At 41.1% G+C, this 19,930-nt stretch overlaps 1 protein-coding gene across 1 annotated transcript in view; it reads left to right on the forward strand.

Moving 5' to 3' along the window:
- The window catches only part of LOC124257744 (short stature homeobox protein 2-like), a 48,460-nt gene extending 33,897 nt beyond the window's left edge, over positions 1–14,563 (forward strand). Inside the window, exons 3-4 of the mRNA XM_046691877.1 lie at positions 4,490–4,547; positions 13,371–14,563. Of these exons, the coding sequence (XP_046547833.1) occupies positions 4,490–4,547; positions 13,371–13,708 (396 nt within the window). The 3' untranslated portion in view covers positions 13,709–14,563. The remainder of the gene's footprint in view (positions 1–4,489; positions 4,548–13,370) is intronic.
- Positions 14,564–19,930: the final 5,367 nt, after the last annotated feature.

A 19,930-nucleotide genomic window follows, 5' to 3' on the forward strand; every position in this document is an offset into this window, starting at 1 on the left:
CTGGAGTAGATGTACTAAATTATACCAAATATTTCAGTATAACTGAATTACTATCTCCCAGGGCAGTTAACACGATAAAAAAGTCAACCTCACTTGCAAGTTCACACCGAAAAAAAAAACTCTAACTGATACAAAAACACTCCGATTCCTTGATGTATGTTTGAAACCCACTAATCATTTAAAAAAAAAAAATTCTTCTGAAAGCAAAATCATATTAAATCGGTTTATTTCAAATTAATACAATTGTTACTCTCTGTTTTGTAAATTAAGTATATAGTGTTTTATCAAAATATCATTAAACCGAATTATTTCTCTGCCTGAATATTGAAACGGCAGAAAGTTTTTTCGAAGTTTTGTTGAATTGGTCTAGATATCGAATTACATTGAAAATAGCTTGTACATCTCTATCCAAACTCAACGTTTAAAAACAGCCCCCGGAGGATGACAGTGGTTCATTGTACTGTTACATTGTCTGCGGAGATTTGATCCTTAAATTCAATCAAAGTCTCAGGCTGCAAAACTCTTTGGTGTTGCTTTGCCCCCTGTGTTGGGAAAAGGATAATTTAATTTATCACTTTTGTAATTCCAATCCCATTTCAATTTGTCATTTAGCGCCAAATTAGTAGTCAAACACCAAAGAAACGGGATGTTCTGGGCGTAGATTTCTACTGTTCGCTTTCTGGACAATATATATCCCGTCTTTGTTGTTGTTTTCCGGATCAAATAAAACGCCGATCTTACTAGTGCTCAAAAAGGGAGAAACGTTTTCGGGAGAGGATCTTGAAGGGATATGATTCACACGGGTTTAAAATTCGTAAGTCATCTACACATTGAAACTCGTTATTAAAGGGAGGGGCAGTGGGGTAGCCTAGTGGTTAAAGCGTTCGCTCCTCACGCCGAAGTGAGTGAGTGAGTGAGTGAGTTAATATTTAACGTCACATCGGCAATATTAGTCTGTCTCACAGTCCCTGAACCACATTAATTTCCCTACTGCCAAGCCCTCTCTGCTGTGCTAAAGCCCTAAATAAAGCAAGTCTAGATTTCCTCAGGTTCAGGGTCTGTTAACATCTGCAAGAAAACTAACTCACTTTGGGGGTCGGATTACAAAGTAAACATATCTAACTACCATGGCTGGCCGGACCAACATCCTCACCAGTGGCCTGGAATCTTGCCTCACACTTTCATCTGTCAACTCTTAATTAACAAGCACATTGGATGACATGAAGCTATAGTGGAGGCCTTGTGCACAGTTTCTGGTCTTGAAGAGACAAATCAAGCAAAATCTTGGGGAAAGGTTCCTCCTGAATGTAATGTTGTAAAAAGTATTGTTTCATTGTCTGACTTGGGTCCACACATAGCAGCCCAATTGTAAATGCGGTTAAGGATTTAATTGTAATTAAAACAAGGGTTATTTTTCTTATTCCTGATGTAAGATTATTGTGTGAAAGGAAAGAGTTCCTTCCGTTCCCCCAACTCTAAACCTAACCCTAAACCTAGCCCTAACTTAAATTTTGGACTTTTAATCATTTTGTGTGTTCTCTAGTAATTGTTGCGTTAAGTTTCGTTTATAATTCTAGAATATTTATACATATGATTTGGGATGGGGGAACGGGAGGAACTCTTACCGTGTGAAACTCTGGTGTGTTTTGAGTATCTCTTATTATCTAATTGCTCAACAGTAAAACAATATGGCAGGGACCTAGCAATCATGAAGAGTGAGTGAGTGAGTGAGTGAGTTTGGGTTTACACCGCATTCAGTAATATTCCATATATGGCGGCGGTCTGTAAATAAGTCGAGTCTCGACCAGACAATCCAGTGGTCAACAGCATGAGCATCTACGCAATTGGGATACGATGACATGTGTCAACCAAGTCAGCAAGCCTGACCACCCGACCCCGTTAGTCGCCTTCTCATGAAGAACCAAATGCTAAAGGCACAGCATCTCGGAATTAAATCTGTTTACCTTTGTGATGTGATTGAGGCATGCAAGGTGAAATCTAGTGCGGATGATCTTGTATCTAGAAATACCCAGAACATCTTCAAGCGTAAGACAGACGCTGGCCTTTTCACTTCCATTGAACAGTTTGTTTAAAAAAAGGTGGTTATCTATATCCTCTTCGCATATTATACAAATGGAAACTTTTGAATTTGGAGATAAGTTCAAATTCATAAATAATTTTGTTGGTGTTCCACAAAGATCTGGCACCTTGGTCATCTAGTGTCCAAGTGACATTGTGGGCTGCAAGTTTCCCAACAGTAAAATGTTAGGCAGTAGGGGCACTTGACTGGCCCACATGAGGTGATGACAGCATGGAGATAGGACAGGGCTTAACAGGAGGGCCAATAAATATGCCTTTCACTTATAGCGTTATCTGATGGTTGTATGATGTGACTTCTAATTGGTAATGACCCCAGCACGTGTAGCCCCAATGCAGATGTTCTTAGTCTCTGAATCTCTGGTCTCCCTAGGGCTCCTTTTCAATATAAATGGGCTTGTTTGTTACTATCAAAATTAAATATATTCAGAGACTAAGCCTTAGTCTAGTATAATATGTGTGAGGTAAACGAGCGTTAGGTATAATATGTGTGAGGAAAACGAGCCTTAGGTATAATATGTGTGAGGTAAGCGAGTCTTAGGTATAATATGTGTGAGGTAAACGAGCCTTAGGTATAATATGTGTGAGGTAAACGAGCCTTAGGTATAATATGTGTGAGGTAAACGAGCGTTAGGTATAATATGTGTGAGGTAAACGAGCCTAAGGTATAATATGTGTGCGGTAAACGAGCGTTAGGTATAATATGTGTGCGGTAAACGAGCGTTAGGTATAATATGTATCAGGTAAACGAGCCTTAGGTATAATATGTGTGCGGTAAACGAGCGTTAGTCATAATATGTGTGTGAGTTAAGCAAGTGTTAACGGTAAATGGTAAATATGTGTAAACATGCATGTTGAATATTAGGTCACACTATTTTGCCTCTCTATCGCGCGCGCGCCGAAGACCTGGGTTCAATTCCCCACATGGGTACAATGTGTGAAGTCCATTTCTGGTGTCCCCTGTCGTAATAATGCTGGAATATTGCTAAAGGCGTCGTAAAACTAAAGGGGCGGTGGGGTAGCCTAGTGGTTAAAGCGTTGGCTCGTCACGCCGAGGACCCGGGTTCGAATCCCCACATGGGTACAATGTGTGAAGCCCATTTCTTGTGTCCCCCGCCGTGATGTTGCTGGAATATTGCTAAAAGCGGCGTAAAACCAAAACTCAGGCAGTCAGTCAGTAAAACTAAAACCACCCACTCACTCACTCACTAACACTACAGGAGTTGCTCTTGTCAAAATACTTACCAAGCAGTTCTAGGTAACCGTCGCTCCGTGTATTAGACACACAGGGATGCCAAGCTTAACAAGATACACGTTGTACATGTAAGTGAGGGCGGTGGGGTAGCCTAGTGGTTAAAGCGTTGGCTCGCCACGCCGAAGACCCGGGTTCGAATCCCCACATGGGCACAATGTGTGAAGCCCATTTCTGGTGTCCCCCACCGTGATGTTGCTGGAATATTGCTAAAAGCGGCGTAAAACCAAACTCAGGCAGTCAGTCAGTCAGTGTACATGTAAGTGTGTGCTACAGCTGGGTACCAAGATGCAATGCAGCAGTGTCCGAATCAAAAGTCCTCCTTTCTCATGTGTGTTTGTTCAAGCCATGTCCCTAGGCAGGTCCTGCTAATCTCTTTACTGTTTGACAAAAATCGTTCATAACATAATATCTAACCGCATCGGCTTTTGAATATTCCGTTCCCGCGAAAAGTGCCAGATTTTGGAAGTTAAGGAAGTGATTCATTAGACTTGCAAATACAGGATGTGTTGTTCCTTATTAAGGCTTCACCAATAGCCCTCATCGTAAATTGAGTTTTCAATTTATGATTGAGAAATATTGAGTTAGAATTGCCCAGATAATTGTAAAATCAGATGCAAAGCGTAGACCCTACATCGCGTAGTTTGCCTTGTACGAACAGTCAACGCCTGAGGGTTCAAATTTCGTAATTCCGAAATCAGATTATCCCAAAATGTCTCAAAACTTTCCGTATTCTTATCAAATTCACCACATCTCGTGCCGAGAAGGGGTGTCGCCCTAAGGACCAATCTGTGACTAGCCGTAAATTGTCTAAATAAAGACAGACAATGCTTAATACGTCGGTCTGGCGTTGAAAAGAGGCGAAGGTTCTTAGCGGGGAAAAAATCGCAAACTCCTCTTATCGTCTGCATATCGATATGAGAGAAGGTGTTAGAAATTTGGCGCGAAATGGCTTAACCTAATAAGCAGAATGAAGTTGGAGAAGTTTTAAGTATTAAGTACACAAAGAAATGAGAAAGAAAAACTCCGCGTAATTGAATCAGGGGGAATAACTCGATGAGCAAAACAGGCAAATTAAATTAACTGTGAAGCATTGTGTTTCAAGGGATGGCTTGTCAATCTGCGCATTTTCCCCTTCAGGTATGGTTCCAGAACAGACGTGCCAAATGCCGGAAACAGGAGAGTCAGATGCAGAAAGGTGGGTTCTCGTCTGCTTCTGTGCATGTACCAGACGACATATTTAGAATGGATGAAATACATTTTATTCAGTCTATTAAGTGAAAAATATAAAAGATATGATATAAATATATAGTATCGACACATAATCGTTCCAAATGAAGAATGACTGATTATCGTCTGCTTCTGTAATGAAGCAAACGAAAAGTTGAAAATGGATGAAATCATCTTCCTTCAATCTGATTCGGGGAACGTGTATCAATTTGGATATTGTACTACTGTATAGGCTCAGGCCTATAGTTCTATAACACTTCAGCAAATAGTTCCAACCCCACTGTCCATCTTAGCACAACACAAGACATTGTCACTATAAACAAACACATCTGGGGCATTGCCCGTTTAAGGGTTACTACATTTACATCGCAAACATACTGCATTCACTTGAAAATTCTACAGCCTGATCAAAATAGTTCTGTGGTATTTTGAGACGGGCACTGGTCGTAAACAGGACACCGCCCATCGGAGGAAGCGCTAAGTCAGGGTATATCAGATGACTTGATTTCCACATACTTCCTTTGATTTTTAATGGAAGCGGATAGTCGAGACTTAAAATACAAGTTAATCTTTGCACCTATACAGGGACAAATGCGTGCGTGCGTGCGCGTCTGTGTCTGTGTGTCTGCGTCCGTCCGTTCGTGCGTGTTAACATTGAAACCCTACTGCGACACAACATACTGACTCCTAGCGGACCAATCTCTGTTTTATTCCCTCAATGACTGACTGAGTAAGGTTTTACGCCGTTTTTAGCAATATTCCAGCAATATCACGGCGGGGAACACCAGAAATGGGCTTCACAAATTGTACCCATGTGGGGAATCGAACCCGGGCCTCCGGCGTGAACCACTAGGCTACCCCACTGCCCCTTCCCATAATGCCAAGCGTCAGGCAGGATAACGACATGTACCATATTTTAATGTATTTTGGTACGACTCGGCCGAGGTTCGACCACGAGATTTCTTCCTCCGGACAGACGCTATGTCCTTTACCCCACAGGACCGGGGTCTGTGGATAGAAAAACCGCCATAAATATGCTCCATCTTCAACACCACGACAACAGCGAAGAACGACTTGATACCACCTTTATAGTTAGGACTTTACAGACCGACAAGTTACAAAATATTAATTATGAAGATGCCATGAAATCTCATGAAATCTTGCTTTCCAACTGCTGAAGTTTGAACTAATAACTTTAAGAACTTAAGCACCAGACTCGAACTCGCTGATCAGAGCAATGATGCGTTTTGGTAATAATTGTTAAACGTCAAGTTCCAATTGTTGGTTTCGCCTATTGCGCACCTATGTAGTCTTGTTACAAATGCAAACTATTCCAATTAATGTTGAAGAATGCTGCTGAAAACCGAAACTGTTCCAGATTACTCTACGGTAAGATAATTCCTAAATCAAATTTCCTCATTGGATGAATATAATTATTTCAAAGTTAAAAACTGCTACTTTAACGCAAAACTTAGTTCTTCAGCTGTATTAGTGTCTATGCTCGTTACAATGATATCGTCAGTCGAAAGTCTTTAGTTTTTACTGTTAAAGAAAAATGAATGGCTGTAATTGAAATGGGAAAGCGAGACTTTCAAATAAGGTAATGTGTTGAAGACTGCGCGGAAGACAACAATGGCTTTAATGAAATCATGGAAGAACCGTTAGGATGCAGACGCCTGATAGATGATGCGATGATGTCTGTTGACATTTTCGATCAAGAACACTAATTGAGTCGCGAAATTTACAGTTTAGGGAATTGATACAAGAGATGAATAGATTATTCCCCTTTGTAGTTTTTTGCCACCAGGTGGTGTTAATTCCGTTGTGGTAGGTGCGAATCATTTGACCTGTTTATTATATTAATTCCTCATGAATTTTATATTCACAATTTGACCAATGACTTGGTTCTTGCTAGTGCTAGATAATTTGCATTCCATGTGGACCTGTTAGACGGTTCGTTAAACAAAATATGGGTCAGTCGAGGGTTTATAATACACTGGAACATGATATATTGATTGATACGGCTGAACACTGTCAATTGAGACAGGGGTAGGGAGTGTCTGTGGGAGGAGAAGAAGAGAGGGAGAGAGAGAGAGGGAGAGTGTGTGTGCGAGAGGAGAGAGAGGGGGGAGAGTGTGTGTGCGAGAGAGAGAGAGGGAGAGTGTGTGTGCGAGAGAGGAGAGTGTATGTGAGTGCGAGAGAGAGAGCGTGTGTGCGATGCGAGAGAGAGAGTGTGTGTGTGCGAGAGAGAGAATGTGTGTGTGTGAGAGAGAGAGAGGGGGAGAGTGTGTGTGCGAGAGAGGGAGAGTGTGTGTGTGAGAGAGGGAGAGTGTATGTGAGTGCGAGAGAGAGAGAGAGTGTGTGTGTGTGTATGCGAGTGCGAGAGAGGGAGTGTGTGTGTGCGAGAGAATGTGTGTGTGTGTGTGTGTGTGTGTGTGTGTGTGTGTGTGTGCGAAAGAGAGAGAGAGCGGCTGTGTGAGAGAGAGATGGCTTCTAGACTGACATCGACACCCACCCACATTGTCACTGCAGGACTACACGTGATCAGCATGGTCAGACATTGTAACCACCTACACTTCAATGGACACTTCTAAATATTACATGTATTTGCAACAAGGTGTATCTTGTCAATATACGATGTAGACCAGTAGTTCTTTACTGTTTCCCGACACATACATCAACATTCCAGCGGTCTGTACAAACTCGAGACCACAAACCTGTGACGGATATCATGAGCTACATTCTACAACGTCTCAACAAGACCACACCCAATCACGCCCACAAACCATCCGATCCACATTGTCTCCCTTTAAGACCAGCATTGGTTGTTGCTTAGAACAAATTCAAACTAAGAATTCCAAAAGAAGTAATAACGATGGGCAATATAATTTATCAAAACAGAAACTGTCGCTTGTATTATTTTGTTTTGTTTTATTTATATATGTGCATTTTAGAATAATTTGAATTTGAAAGTTTGAATAGATTTTACAAAATAGTGCATCCTGCTAATCGTTTCAAAGACCTTTATCGACTTTTTGAAGTTTAGTTACAAAAACAAGCACGAGTTATCTACAAAACATTGTATCGCATAATTACTTGATTGAACCCAAATTACCATATACTTTTTATGTTCAAAGGTTATTTCCATCTCTCCTCTCTCTTATTTTTTTCATCGATTCGTATTAAATCTTAATTCACGACTTTTTAAAATATAAATCCCAGTTCAGATTTGGAGCGACATTAGTTGGGTTGATTTAATGTGTCGGGATTGGAAGACTGGTGCGAATTTGAATCTTAGCCTCAATTGAGAATTTCAGGTCTTATTTCGGCATCAAAGAGATTGGCGCTGCGGGTCACAAACAATTGTCGTCTTGGACGGGGAAATGATAGCCGATAAGCGAACGAGCGCGTGAGCGGCAAGTTTGTCAAGGAAATCCAACGGCCCTCTCCTAGACGAAGATCGCCCATAGAGTCTAAACTCCGTCCAAATTGGATACTGTTTTAATGAATATTTTACAAATTAATCAAATTAGGCTGAAAAATACTGTCAAAGGCCTGGAGACTCCCATTAACCTTGTGTTAAGCATTCAGAGACCATACTATCTTAATTAATTTAATTTGGGTGATATATTCGGCTAATTGAGGGTACCACAGCTATTGCTGAGGATGATCGTTGAAAGCGCTGCGAAGTGACGCTCCGTCCCTAGTGGGTTGATTGCCCAAATTAACGCAAAACAGTTCATCTTTATTTAATTTTCTTGGCGGATCCGCAATGCTTCCCGCGCCATTTCAAATGCCCGCTTTGGGACAAGGAAAAAGGACTCCATTACTTCTCCCAATAGTAGGGTCGCAAGACGTGACACAGCATCGATGGGGGACAATACTGAGCCCGTTACAATAGGCTTCCTCCTAGGGCTTGGGGGGAAACCGAAATGGAAACGTAGAATCGCTTTGTTCACCCCGTTTGGCAACTAAATACCGCTTCTGTTAACACAGTTAATTTAGTGGCGAAGATGTTTTTTCCCCTGTCTGAACCGGGTTCAAATTATCGACGTCCGCAAACGCCCAGCTCTCCTAAGTAAAGAAGTTTCCTGGGAGAAAGTTTATTGAAGGAAGAAGCTTATTTGATCAAGTAGCAGCGGGTTAGCAAAATCGAAAAAAAGAAGTTTCAAATTGAAGTATAGTTTTACGGTTCGGGACAAAAACGGTTAATTGTTAATTTGGTTAAGTGTTCGAGCTTTAAACGCGATAGGTAGGCTACAGGATAAGAAGGCGGCTCGGAATTGCAACAAATTCTAGGCAGAAAAAGGAGACTCGAAATCAGATAAGAGTTCAAATTAATGGAATCAGTAATTCGGTGTTAAAATATATGTGCGCCAAGTACAGGAAGACGATTACCTTCTTCAGTGAAAGAGAGGCATTCTCTTTAAACGAAAAAAAAAATCACTTTGGAAACAGCTAAATCGTTTGAACAAATTTTATACGTTTCAAAGTTTATTTCTATACCAATAGCCACCCAGCAAGAAATGAGTATATGAATGCAGTTCTTCAGTGTTCGTCAATGCTTCAAAAGACTTACTTGTAATTATATTCGTTACTTATGTTATTATGTCCATGGAAATGCCTTGCTTCGTATGCGCCATTTATTTCGGTGTTCAATATTTACACATTTTTCCAATGTCTGTGTAAATGTTTATGGAAATTTCGTTTTAAGTTGAACCAATTTTGCGTATTCAATTTGTTATTTTGATTTCAGTGAAATATATTTAGAACAACGATTTACTTCTAGGAAATAAATAAAAAATCAACTGTCATGCAATTTTTCAGGTACGTCACGACATATAAGTGTCAGTATTTCATTATTGCAATCTGAGTATTTATGCATATTTATTGTTTTGCGCGACCCTTGAGATATGTGTGCCCTTGAAAAGAACCGCCATAAATGCCAAGGTGGTATTATTATTCAGTTCGAACTGGGGCGGCGGGGAAGCCTCGTGGTTAAAGCATTGGCTCGTTATGCCGAAGACCTTGGTTCAACTCCCCTCATGGTACAATGTGTGAAGCCCATTTCTGGTGTCCCCCGCCGTGATTATCTGAATATTGCTAAAAGCGGCGTAAAACTAAACTCACTCACTCAGTTCGAACTGCAGTTGTCTAATATCGATCCTATACAAATCGATTAACCAATCACTTTTACTTCCAAACCAAGTGGTTAAGGCGCTGAATCGACACGCCGAAGACTTGAGTCGTTCACCATAAGTACGTATAAGCCGTTGATGACGTTCTAGCCGTACTGCGGCTGTGGTGTTGGTAATGGTTAAAGCGTTCGCTCGTCACGCTGAAAACCCGGGTTCGATTCCCCACATGGTAAAATGAGTGAAGCCCATTTCTGGTGTTCCCCGCGTTGATATTGATGCAATATTGCTGAAAGCGGCGTAGAACCAAACTCACTCATTCTGAAGTGACCAAGACCAGCTACAGTATCTACTATCACTATTTATATTTCCCGTTCCTTGAAGATCAAATTGGAATTTGAATATCAGTCTTATACTTCCTCTATTTGCGCTCCAGTGTTGTGCGATAGTCATTCTAAAACAGCATGACAATAGAATCAGTTTTGGAATATTTGTTGGAACGGTTTTGGAGCGATGGGCTAGCCTATAAAATCGTTCGTTCGTCACGCCGAAGACCCGGGTTCGATTCCCCACATGGGTACAATGTGTAAAGCCTATTTCTGGTGTCCCTCCGCCGTGATATTGTTGGAATATTGCTAAAAGCGGTGTAAAACCATAGTATTACTCGCTCACTCATTCTAAAACAAAAATGTCCTAATAATTCTGCAGCGTTATCGTACAATATCTCGCCTTTGTAATTATGTTTAGTGATATATTTCTGAACAGCTAAACTGTGTGAGTAAGGGACGATGCTTTAAAGCACAGTTACCAATATCAAAACTGTAAATCAGTTTGGGTAACTGTCTAATATTTACGAATAATACTTATCCATACGTTGACTACTTACATAATATCGAGCGAGGAGTACTCTAGGATTTTATCTCCCGAATGAAAAACACCCGTGTCAGAAAATTAATTCACTCGGGACAACCAAACGTAATTTCTGCTGGCACGTAGGTAATTCTCTAAATGATTACGTGTATATATCAAATAGTATTAAAAAACTTTATTGGCTGGAAATCAGCACTCGAATACGTAATCACAAGTACGAAACTATTCCTTTGTAGAATCCTTATCTTTTTTATCACTAAATCCTGCTCATCACGATAGAATCGGGAATAGATTTTGCTTAATGCTTTGAGCTCAGTCAAAGCTTTGAAGAAGTCTAAATACGGACGCACGGTATCGTTATAACTTACTCTGTGTCCGTTTCCTGTGAGTACATACTTTTATATCATCGACCGACAGATATGGCCGCTGTGATAAGTAATGAAGTGAAAAGTCAGTAAAAACTGACCCACCCATTAAGTCACATAGGTATCAGCCTCGTTCCCATACAGGAATGGGGCATGGGCAGTTGGTTGATAAGAAAAGTACGAGCATTGATCGTTTGCTTCTTTGGAACGTCCTCATAAATAACAACACATCTTTCCGGAACAAACAACCGGACCCAGTCGGAAATTTTCCAATTTGCCGACTCTAATTGTACACGCGACATCGGTGCCCCCGTCCTAGTTTATCCCCGCCGTTTAATCAGTAGATTCGAAGAGAAAACTGTCATGGAGAGCTGAATTTGTACTCTATGGTATCATTTAATGTCGTGTTATCCATCTAATAAAGCAATTACTGGGTGTCTCTTGGATGAGCCAAATAGTAACATCGCCAGTTTCAATAAGCCTGTGTTTATTTTCCCCGCTACGCGAGGATGATCTTTGCTTCGGCGTGTCTCGTCGCTTGATGAATGAGTTTTGTTAAATATTTGATCATCAGAGATCATCGGATACAGGTCACATTTTCAAATTTCTTTCATTCAAAAATTGACCCCTTTCCCCTCTTTACAGCCGAAGCGTACATTTTTATTTTTGACGATTGGGAAGTATGGCTCCGAGGCGTTGAGGGGGACCAATTGAAGGAATTAGCTCAACATAGGGGATGTCGAGTTGTCGGATTGGAATCAGTTGTTAGGGTAGACGAATACAATTGCCAGCGCGAGGGGATGACTCTCACTAGCTATCATAATCTTCGACACGGGCGGTAAACATTTGGCGACACTTCAATTAGGACGATAGCACGGGGTTTTATGATAGATCACTAAATAAAACCCCTCCAAGAATCAATTAGGGCTTTACTACAATGGCCGCCCATGTCCAATAATTGTGAGGGCTGGTAAAATGAAGGAAGTAAATTTGACAATATTTACTGTAATTTTCCTCTATTTGCCGTCTTGGAGGAATCAGAGTGTAATAATCAGCGGAGGCTTATACTTTTATTGCCGTGGTTCTGTGTGAAAGACTTCGCGGCGTGGTCTGAAGGAGATTAAACTATTGGAACACTACCAAGCGGTATTATGTGGAGGGTCTCTCCACACTGGACTAACACAACACGAGGGGTGGGAGAATAAGCTGTGGTGATTAGGGTCTGGGTTGTCGGGGAGAGATGATGATGTATAGGCAGGGATGGGGAATATGTTTTGAGGGGTGGGTATGTGGGGTGGGGGTTTGGCGTGGATTAAAAATAAATACGGTATATTGATGCAGATGTTGGGTCATGAGAGATTATTAACCAACCAACTACGCACGCACACACACATACACACACACTCACTCACTCACCACACACACACACACACACACAGAGCCACGTGCACGCACTCCCCTACACACTCACTCACGCGCAGCGCACACACATCGTTGAAATATTTCCATTATAGTAGAACAGCGAAACATCAATTTCCTAATTGAGCATTAAGATATAAAGATGGCAGGACATTTCAACATCAGTAGTCTGCATCATAGAGAGGTTTCAACGTCAAACTGCGGCATGGGATCTCAGTAGGATAGTACTATTTAGTCCGGACTTCAGAAAGCAGACACTCGCGCCTGTATGCTCTGTAAGTGCGAGGCTAAAGCGCCATGCTCATTCCGTCTTTGAAAACATAACGGGTGGCCTGGTCATCTAAAGAGATGAATATACAATGCCTTTAGAAAATGGTCACATGTAACATGCTATTTTGGGGATTACACTTTCTCAGTAAAGTACAGATTCTAGTCATTTTTGGGGTACACCATTCTTGTACTTTTTGGATTGAGCTTCGTCCGGAATTCGAACCCACATTACCGGCGTGAGGCACCTAATTTACACTTGTCAGAAGAGTACACTAATACTACCAGTTGTCAGGCTTCCATTTTGTGGAAGCCGCGGTGGCTGAGTGGCTCAATGTTATAGCGAATAGGTGCCTCACTCTGAGAGTGTGGGTTCGAATCCCGGAGGGAACCAAATCCAAAAAGTACAAGAATCTTTACTGAGAAACTTTAATTCTAAATATAACGTATGTTTAGATCTAATAATATGTCTCACTAGGTGTTATTATAATGCTAGCATTTGTATAGCGCCGACATCCAGCTCAGCTGCTCAAAGGCGCTTTGTTACATCTTGTTCCGATCTAAACCTCTAACCTCCCAATCCCGAACCCGTTCTGTGATAGGACTCCAAAATCAAAATCCCCACCCGCCGTTCAACGGGTGTTTAAATGGATATCAGTTTTATAGCTACTTGTCATTATTAGTTTGTATTCTACTGCTGCTAATGTGTTAATGAGATCTTTGTGTTTATTTCAGCTGGTCTTCTGATGCAGTCCCAAGGTACCCCGCTGGACCCGTGTCGGGTGGCCCCATTCATGAACTTTCCTCAAGTCCGAGAACCAGGGATAGAGAGACTGCCATACCCACCATTCTACCCCTTCCTACCCCTCCATCCCGCCGCTGCCGCCGCCGCTGCTGCTGCCGCTGCCAGCGCTTCTCAACATCCTATTCATCCGATGCTTCTTTACCATCACCATCTCGCTGCCCTCAACTACACCGCACTTCCGGACAGCAGCTTCCGGTCCGCCAAGAATTCCAGTATCGCAGATTTACGTCTCAAAGCGAGGCAACACTTGGCAAGCCTCGGGATATAACCCGGAAAAAAAAAGACGATTGTAATAGCGAAAATTAGGAACTTGGTTTGCTGAAACGGATTAAGACTGTTTTCCAGCTCAAATAATGACGACTTGACGACAGTCATTTCTAAGCCGGGTGCGAGATGTATCATTAGAAATAATGTGATCAAAGCTACAAACAAGCAAACAAACAATGGATTCGTGTCTCTGTGACAATTCTGATTGTGACAAAACACGCTGTGTCGAGCGTCGAGACTCACGATGGCGAACGAACTCCAGATTTCGTTTCAACAGAAGACCATCCAATCGCCCATGCCACATGTTTAAACGTGACTGTTTCATACCTTATCCTGGCAGAAACCCTTTGACAATTGCCAAAGAAATGCGACCTTTTCAAGCCGGACTTGGGCCGTAAAAATTGGTTGAAGGCACGCTGCTTTGCACAAAGAGCAGAGATATACAGATCTTGTACGCTCTACTTGAACTTTGGACATGCGTGGTTTCATTCTCACCCGGGTCGGGTGAACCTGATTTTGCACATTACCGTAATCTATGTTTATGCATATCCTTTTAAGTGTGACGTTGTGTGTGTTTAAACGAGGACTTGTAAACACACCCAGTGACTATTTGTCTATACCCAACTTCGTTAGTCGGGATTTTGTTTATCCGATTGCTATCAGGTATGAACAGTGAACCCCCGGTAATGCGGAACCCCCGAAATCCGGACAGGTACAGAAACGCATGTACGTGTACACAACCTTGAAATTGATCTGGTAATAATGTCAATGTTACAATGAAACCGACCGGATTAATAGGTATATCTGTTACTCCGGTCGGTATTGATGGTGTCCAGATTAAAGAGGTTTGCCTAGATTACGTTGTTTTGTAGATATCCTTCTCAACACTTAACTAACCCACGCATACGCTCTATCAACCGCAGCACCTGTAATGTTTGATAGAAGACCAACACTGCAATATTTCGCTCTGTATACCTCCGTCGATACTGCAAGTTGGGCTGACTATTGATAGAGATCATAATGATCGATAATCGTTAACTAAATATCGATCAATTATCGATAAATATCGGAGAAGTAACTCTGAGCAAAAATGGCCCCAAATGTCTGGGAGATATTGATAAATTTCCCACTGGTGACTGACTGACTGAGTGTGGTTTACGCCGCTTTTAGCAATATTCCAGCAACATCACGGCGGGGGACACCAGAAATGGGCTTCACACATTGTACCCATGTGGGGATTCGAACCCGGGTCTTCGGCGTGACGAGCCAACGCTTTAGCCATTAGGCTACCCCACCGCCCCTTCCCACTGGTGAGTGGTTACATGTTTATGCATGGATTACCAATAACACAGCATCGTGAACGTACTTTAGAAGCAGCACGGGAATAGAAACCTAACTCTGTGTATTAAACACATAAATTAAACCTTGATTCTATCACAAAAGTATATGTACGATATTATATATGACACTATTTTTATATCGATAATCAGTAATAAGTTTCCCTATCGACGATATTCCCGATTATCGATCTCTTCATCTAGATAATGTGTATTAAACACATACATTAAACCTTGATTCTATCACAAAAGTATATGTACGATATTATATATGACACTATTTTTATATCGATAATCAGTAATAAGTTTCCCTATCGACGATATTTCCGATTATCGATGTCTTTATCCAGCCCAAACTGCAAGGTGTTGACAAGTGCAAGTGTGTTGTAATTTGGGAGGTACCACTCCCCTCCTCAGCCTTGTACCACTGTAACAGGCCAGAGAGATGGTGGGAATCGTTACACCATACAATTCAATGAAATACGTTTATTTATTAACATTTAATTTGTAAAAAATATCTTCATGCGTAGATAAATATACAATCAAACACCGGTGTGTCGAAGTTGATAGGGCATCCGTACATTGGTGTTATCCGATGTTCGACACAACAACAAAATGATGGCTAAAAACGGAAAAAGCAAGGACCTAGTTTTACAATCAGAAGTTCGACACAACGCTGTTTTACAGGTGACGCTGTTTATAATGGAATGGTTACTTTCATAGTGAAATACCGTTATATCATCAGTGCGTATTTAGCCATCGTTTAGCATGGATGTGCTGCCAAGTTTTTGGCCTGGTTCATTGTATGAAGTAGGTAACAGGCAGGAGATTAGCAGTGCACTGGACCATGAACTTTGTTGTTATAAGCTGTAGGGGTTATGGGCTGTAGGGGTTGTGGGAGGTTACCGTGCTGCCCCACGTATAGAGTGTGTTTAGCGGATTAGTGAGGTGTCAAGCTACGCCCGTGTGATCCTTGCTGTCGGTGTTGAAGTGGGAGATATTTATGTTGAATTTATGCAAAACAATCTGAAATCAAACATAAATATACTTCTATCACCGTTGACTTCACTGACCTGAGTGCCAGATTGTTTGTTTACGAGCAGGAGAAATGTCGGATCATGTGGTATAGAAATTTGTTTAGGCAGATGTAATTCCTGGTCTACTAACACGTGTGAACGCCTCGTGGTATGAGGAGTATAGGACAACGGGAGCTACTAGAAGCTTTGTTTATTTACAATATAAATATGTTTGACTATTTTTCCACGCCAAATATTTTCAGTTCATATGGAACTTTTGATTATCCAGGCCATGTTTCTTTATTCTGAATAAATACCTTGTACCTGTTCGCTTCCACGTTTTGGGGGCGGTGGGGTAGCCTAGTAATTAAAGCGTTCGTTCGTCACGCCGAAGACCCGGGTTCGATTCCCCACATGATATGTGTAAAGACCATGTCTGGTGTCCCCCGCCGTGATATTGCTGGAATGTTGCTAGAAGTGGAGTAAAACTAAACTCACTTCCACGTTTTGAACCGATTCAAATGCTGCCGATAAGTGGCTAAATTACCCTCATGGACATGTGAGATTTTGTGCTCAGATCAGATTAGATATACTCATGTCAAAAATGGTTGTCACCCCCCTCCCCACCCCAACCCCAACCCCACACCCCCTCTCCAATAAAAATTTTTGAAAGGGTTGAAAACCATTATTGGCATGAGTATATAAACGTTACCCTCCTACCTGAAATTACTGAAAAAGATATGTTAGAAGATATTAGTTTGCAAGAAAGCTTAACAACACAACTTTATGCAAATCACGATAAAAAATTCCCAAATGCATTCATATTTAAGTGAAATGCATCTTTTTCAGAAGAGTTAAATTGTCCTATATTCGCCCATGCCGAAATATATCAATAATAGTGATTTTGATGTCCAAAAGAAAGGTTGAAATAAAATTCTGCTTTGGGACAACGATAAACCATTTAAAGTCACCATTTTTCAACTATTAAAACAAGAAACAACTGTTGTAGAGTGTGTAAAATTGTAAAATAATCATTCCTATGATTTCAGTCTTTTAAAACATTTTCTGCTGATTTGCATTAGTGAAAACAAGTAACACGTGTCTTTGATATTGTGAAAAAATGTTTAGGAACATTTTAAATTATCTTTGTTAATATTTTTGCTTGCAAAGTAACACTTTTCCATTTTCTGTTTACACATAGCAATATCAATTGCCAAAACGCAGCAATATTAAAGCCGTATTTACATCCATTTCACATGTGGAATGATTCTATAGGGTGTAAAGAGAGTCTAGAATACATGATCTGATACACAAGTACACCCCCACCCCACACCCCCTCTCCAATTAAAAAAATTGAAGGGGTGACAACCATTATTGGTATGAGTATATATAGCGATAGCGGCAATAGGGTCACTTCCGTTATAGTTGCGAATGGTCCAAGGTATTTGTCACCATAGAATATACACAGAAGACTGGATAATTGAGGTTTGGGTTTATTGGACCCTGAAATGCAGTCTAAGGACAGTTTTATGCAAATATATTTAGGCACCGGCTGTTTGTAGCCGTTGGGCACTGATTCTGTATGTGGAAGCACATGGACATTTTACACTGGTGAAACATATGGACATTACATATGGTGAAACATATGGACATTACATATTGTGAAACATATGGACATTACATATTATGAAACATATGGACATTACATATTGTGAAACATATGGACATTACATATTGTGAAACAACTGGACATTACATATTGTGAAACATATGGACATTACATGTTGTGAAACAACTGGACATTACATATTGTGAAACATATGGACATTACATATGGTGAAACACACAGACATTACATATTGTGAAACAAAGCCATTATGCATTGGTGAAACATATGGACATTATGCATTGGTGAAACATATGGACATTATGCATTGGTGAAACATATGGACATTGTGCACTGGTGGAACATGGACATTATGCATTGGTAAAACACATGGACATTAGGCATTGGTAAAACATTTGGACATTATACATTGGTGAAACATATTGGCATTATGCATTGGTGAAACATATGGACATTATGCATTGGTGAAACATATGGACATTGTGCACTGGTACAACATATGGACCTTATGCATTGTGAACACATGGACATTAGGCATTGGTAAAACATTTGGACATTATACATTGGTGAAACATATTGGCATTATGCATTGGTAAAAGACATGAACATTGTAAATGTGAAACACATGGACATTACACATTGGTGAAACACATGGACATGTAAATGTTGATATTTGACTTGTTATGTAGTGTCCCACTTTGATTAAACTTTACTTGTATCAAAATATGTTCTTTGTTCTTAATGTTCATAAGACCGCTGACACGGGCACCCCGGCTCCGCCTGCCAAACTAACCTGCGGACCACCACAGCTGGTTAAAACGTCAGTTCCTCAAGCCGAAAACCCGCTGTAAAAATCCCCACTTTGGTTCGATACTTGAAACACATGCATGGTAAAACGACTAAAACGATTTGGATTCGGATCATTTGCCTACCAATCAGCTGTTCTATGGAATTCTCTGCCTGAAGATCTCAAAACAGCCCCAAGCCTGCACTCCTTCAAAACTCTCCTCAAAACGTTTTTATTTAAGAAGTACTTTGTCCAGACTCTCACACAAATAACTTTACTTGTAGCGCCATGAGCATACCAGCTGGCGTGGAGATTGGCGCGTTACAAATTCACTCATTATTATTATTATTATTATTATTATTATTATTATTATTATTATTGTCTTTTGCGGCATAAAACTAAAAGTGCAAAACACAAGACGTGCCCAATAAATGATATGGTAGTGTAGTTTTGGTGAGCTACAGGTAACTGGACTTCGGCTCCGTGACATCCTCTGCACTTTCAGGGCAAGCATTCTGATAAACTCACCCCTGGATCCATCCCTGGATCTAGAGTTACCCGCCCTTGGTTTTCTGGAACAGTTATCGAATTATCTTTTGCGGAATAAGACTAAAAGTGGTGCAAAACACAAGACATGCCCAGCAAATAATACGGTATGGTCTTTACATACTACTCATCGTTTGACAGGTGTACTCGGATATGTCACTCTATTAAAATATACCTCTGACATAATATAGGAATCAGTGATGCGCAGCATACCCATAGTGCCAAAATGCGTCGCTATGTAAGAGTGAGTGAGTGAGTTCAGCAATATTCCCGCAACGTCACCAGAAATGGGACACAAGACATGGGTTTCACACATTGTACCCATATGAGGAATCGAACCCGGGTCTTCGGCGTGACGAGCCAACGCTTTAACCACTAGGCTACCCCACCGCTCCCGCTGTGTAAAAGCAACTATCTTGAACACGACGTCAAAACCCTCATCTCACTGCACCTCAAGTACCACACATTTACTGGGACACAGGTCAACTCTCTTTGGCCGAACCTATTCCTATGATTATGAGTTCGAATGCGAGATTCTTTCTGGGGCGGTGGGGTAGCCTAGTGGTAAAAGCGTTGGCTCGTCACGCCGAAGACCCGGGTTCGAATCCCCACATGGGTACAATGTGTGAAGCCCATTTCTGGTGCTGGAATAATGCTAAAAGCGGCGTAAAACCAAACTCAGTCAGTCAGTCAGTCTTGTCTTTCTGCAATACCGGTGATCATGGTTTTTTAAGGACTTAATGCACACAATCTCAGACATGTTGAGTTTTACACCTATGTTAAGCAGACATGTTGTGACATACAGCAATTAAACTTTGTATGTATCGTGAGTGAGTGAGTGAGTTGGATTTAGCGCCGCTTTAAGCAATATTCCGGCAATATCACGGCGGGGGACACCAGAAATGGGATT

The sequence above is a fragment of the Haliotis rubra genome, unplaced genomic scaffold, assembly GCF_003918875.1.
Source record: "Haliotis rubra isolate DU_JTF1 unplaced genomic scaffold, ASM391887v1 Scf670, whole genome shotgun sequence".
Classification (NCBI taxonomy): Eukaryota; Metazoa; Mollusca; class Gastropoda; order Lepetellida; family Haliotidae; genus Haliotis; species Haliotis rubra.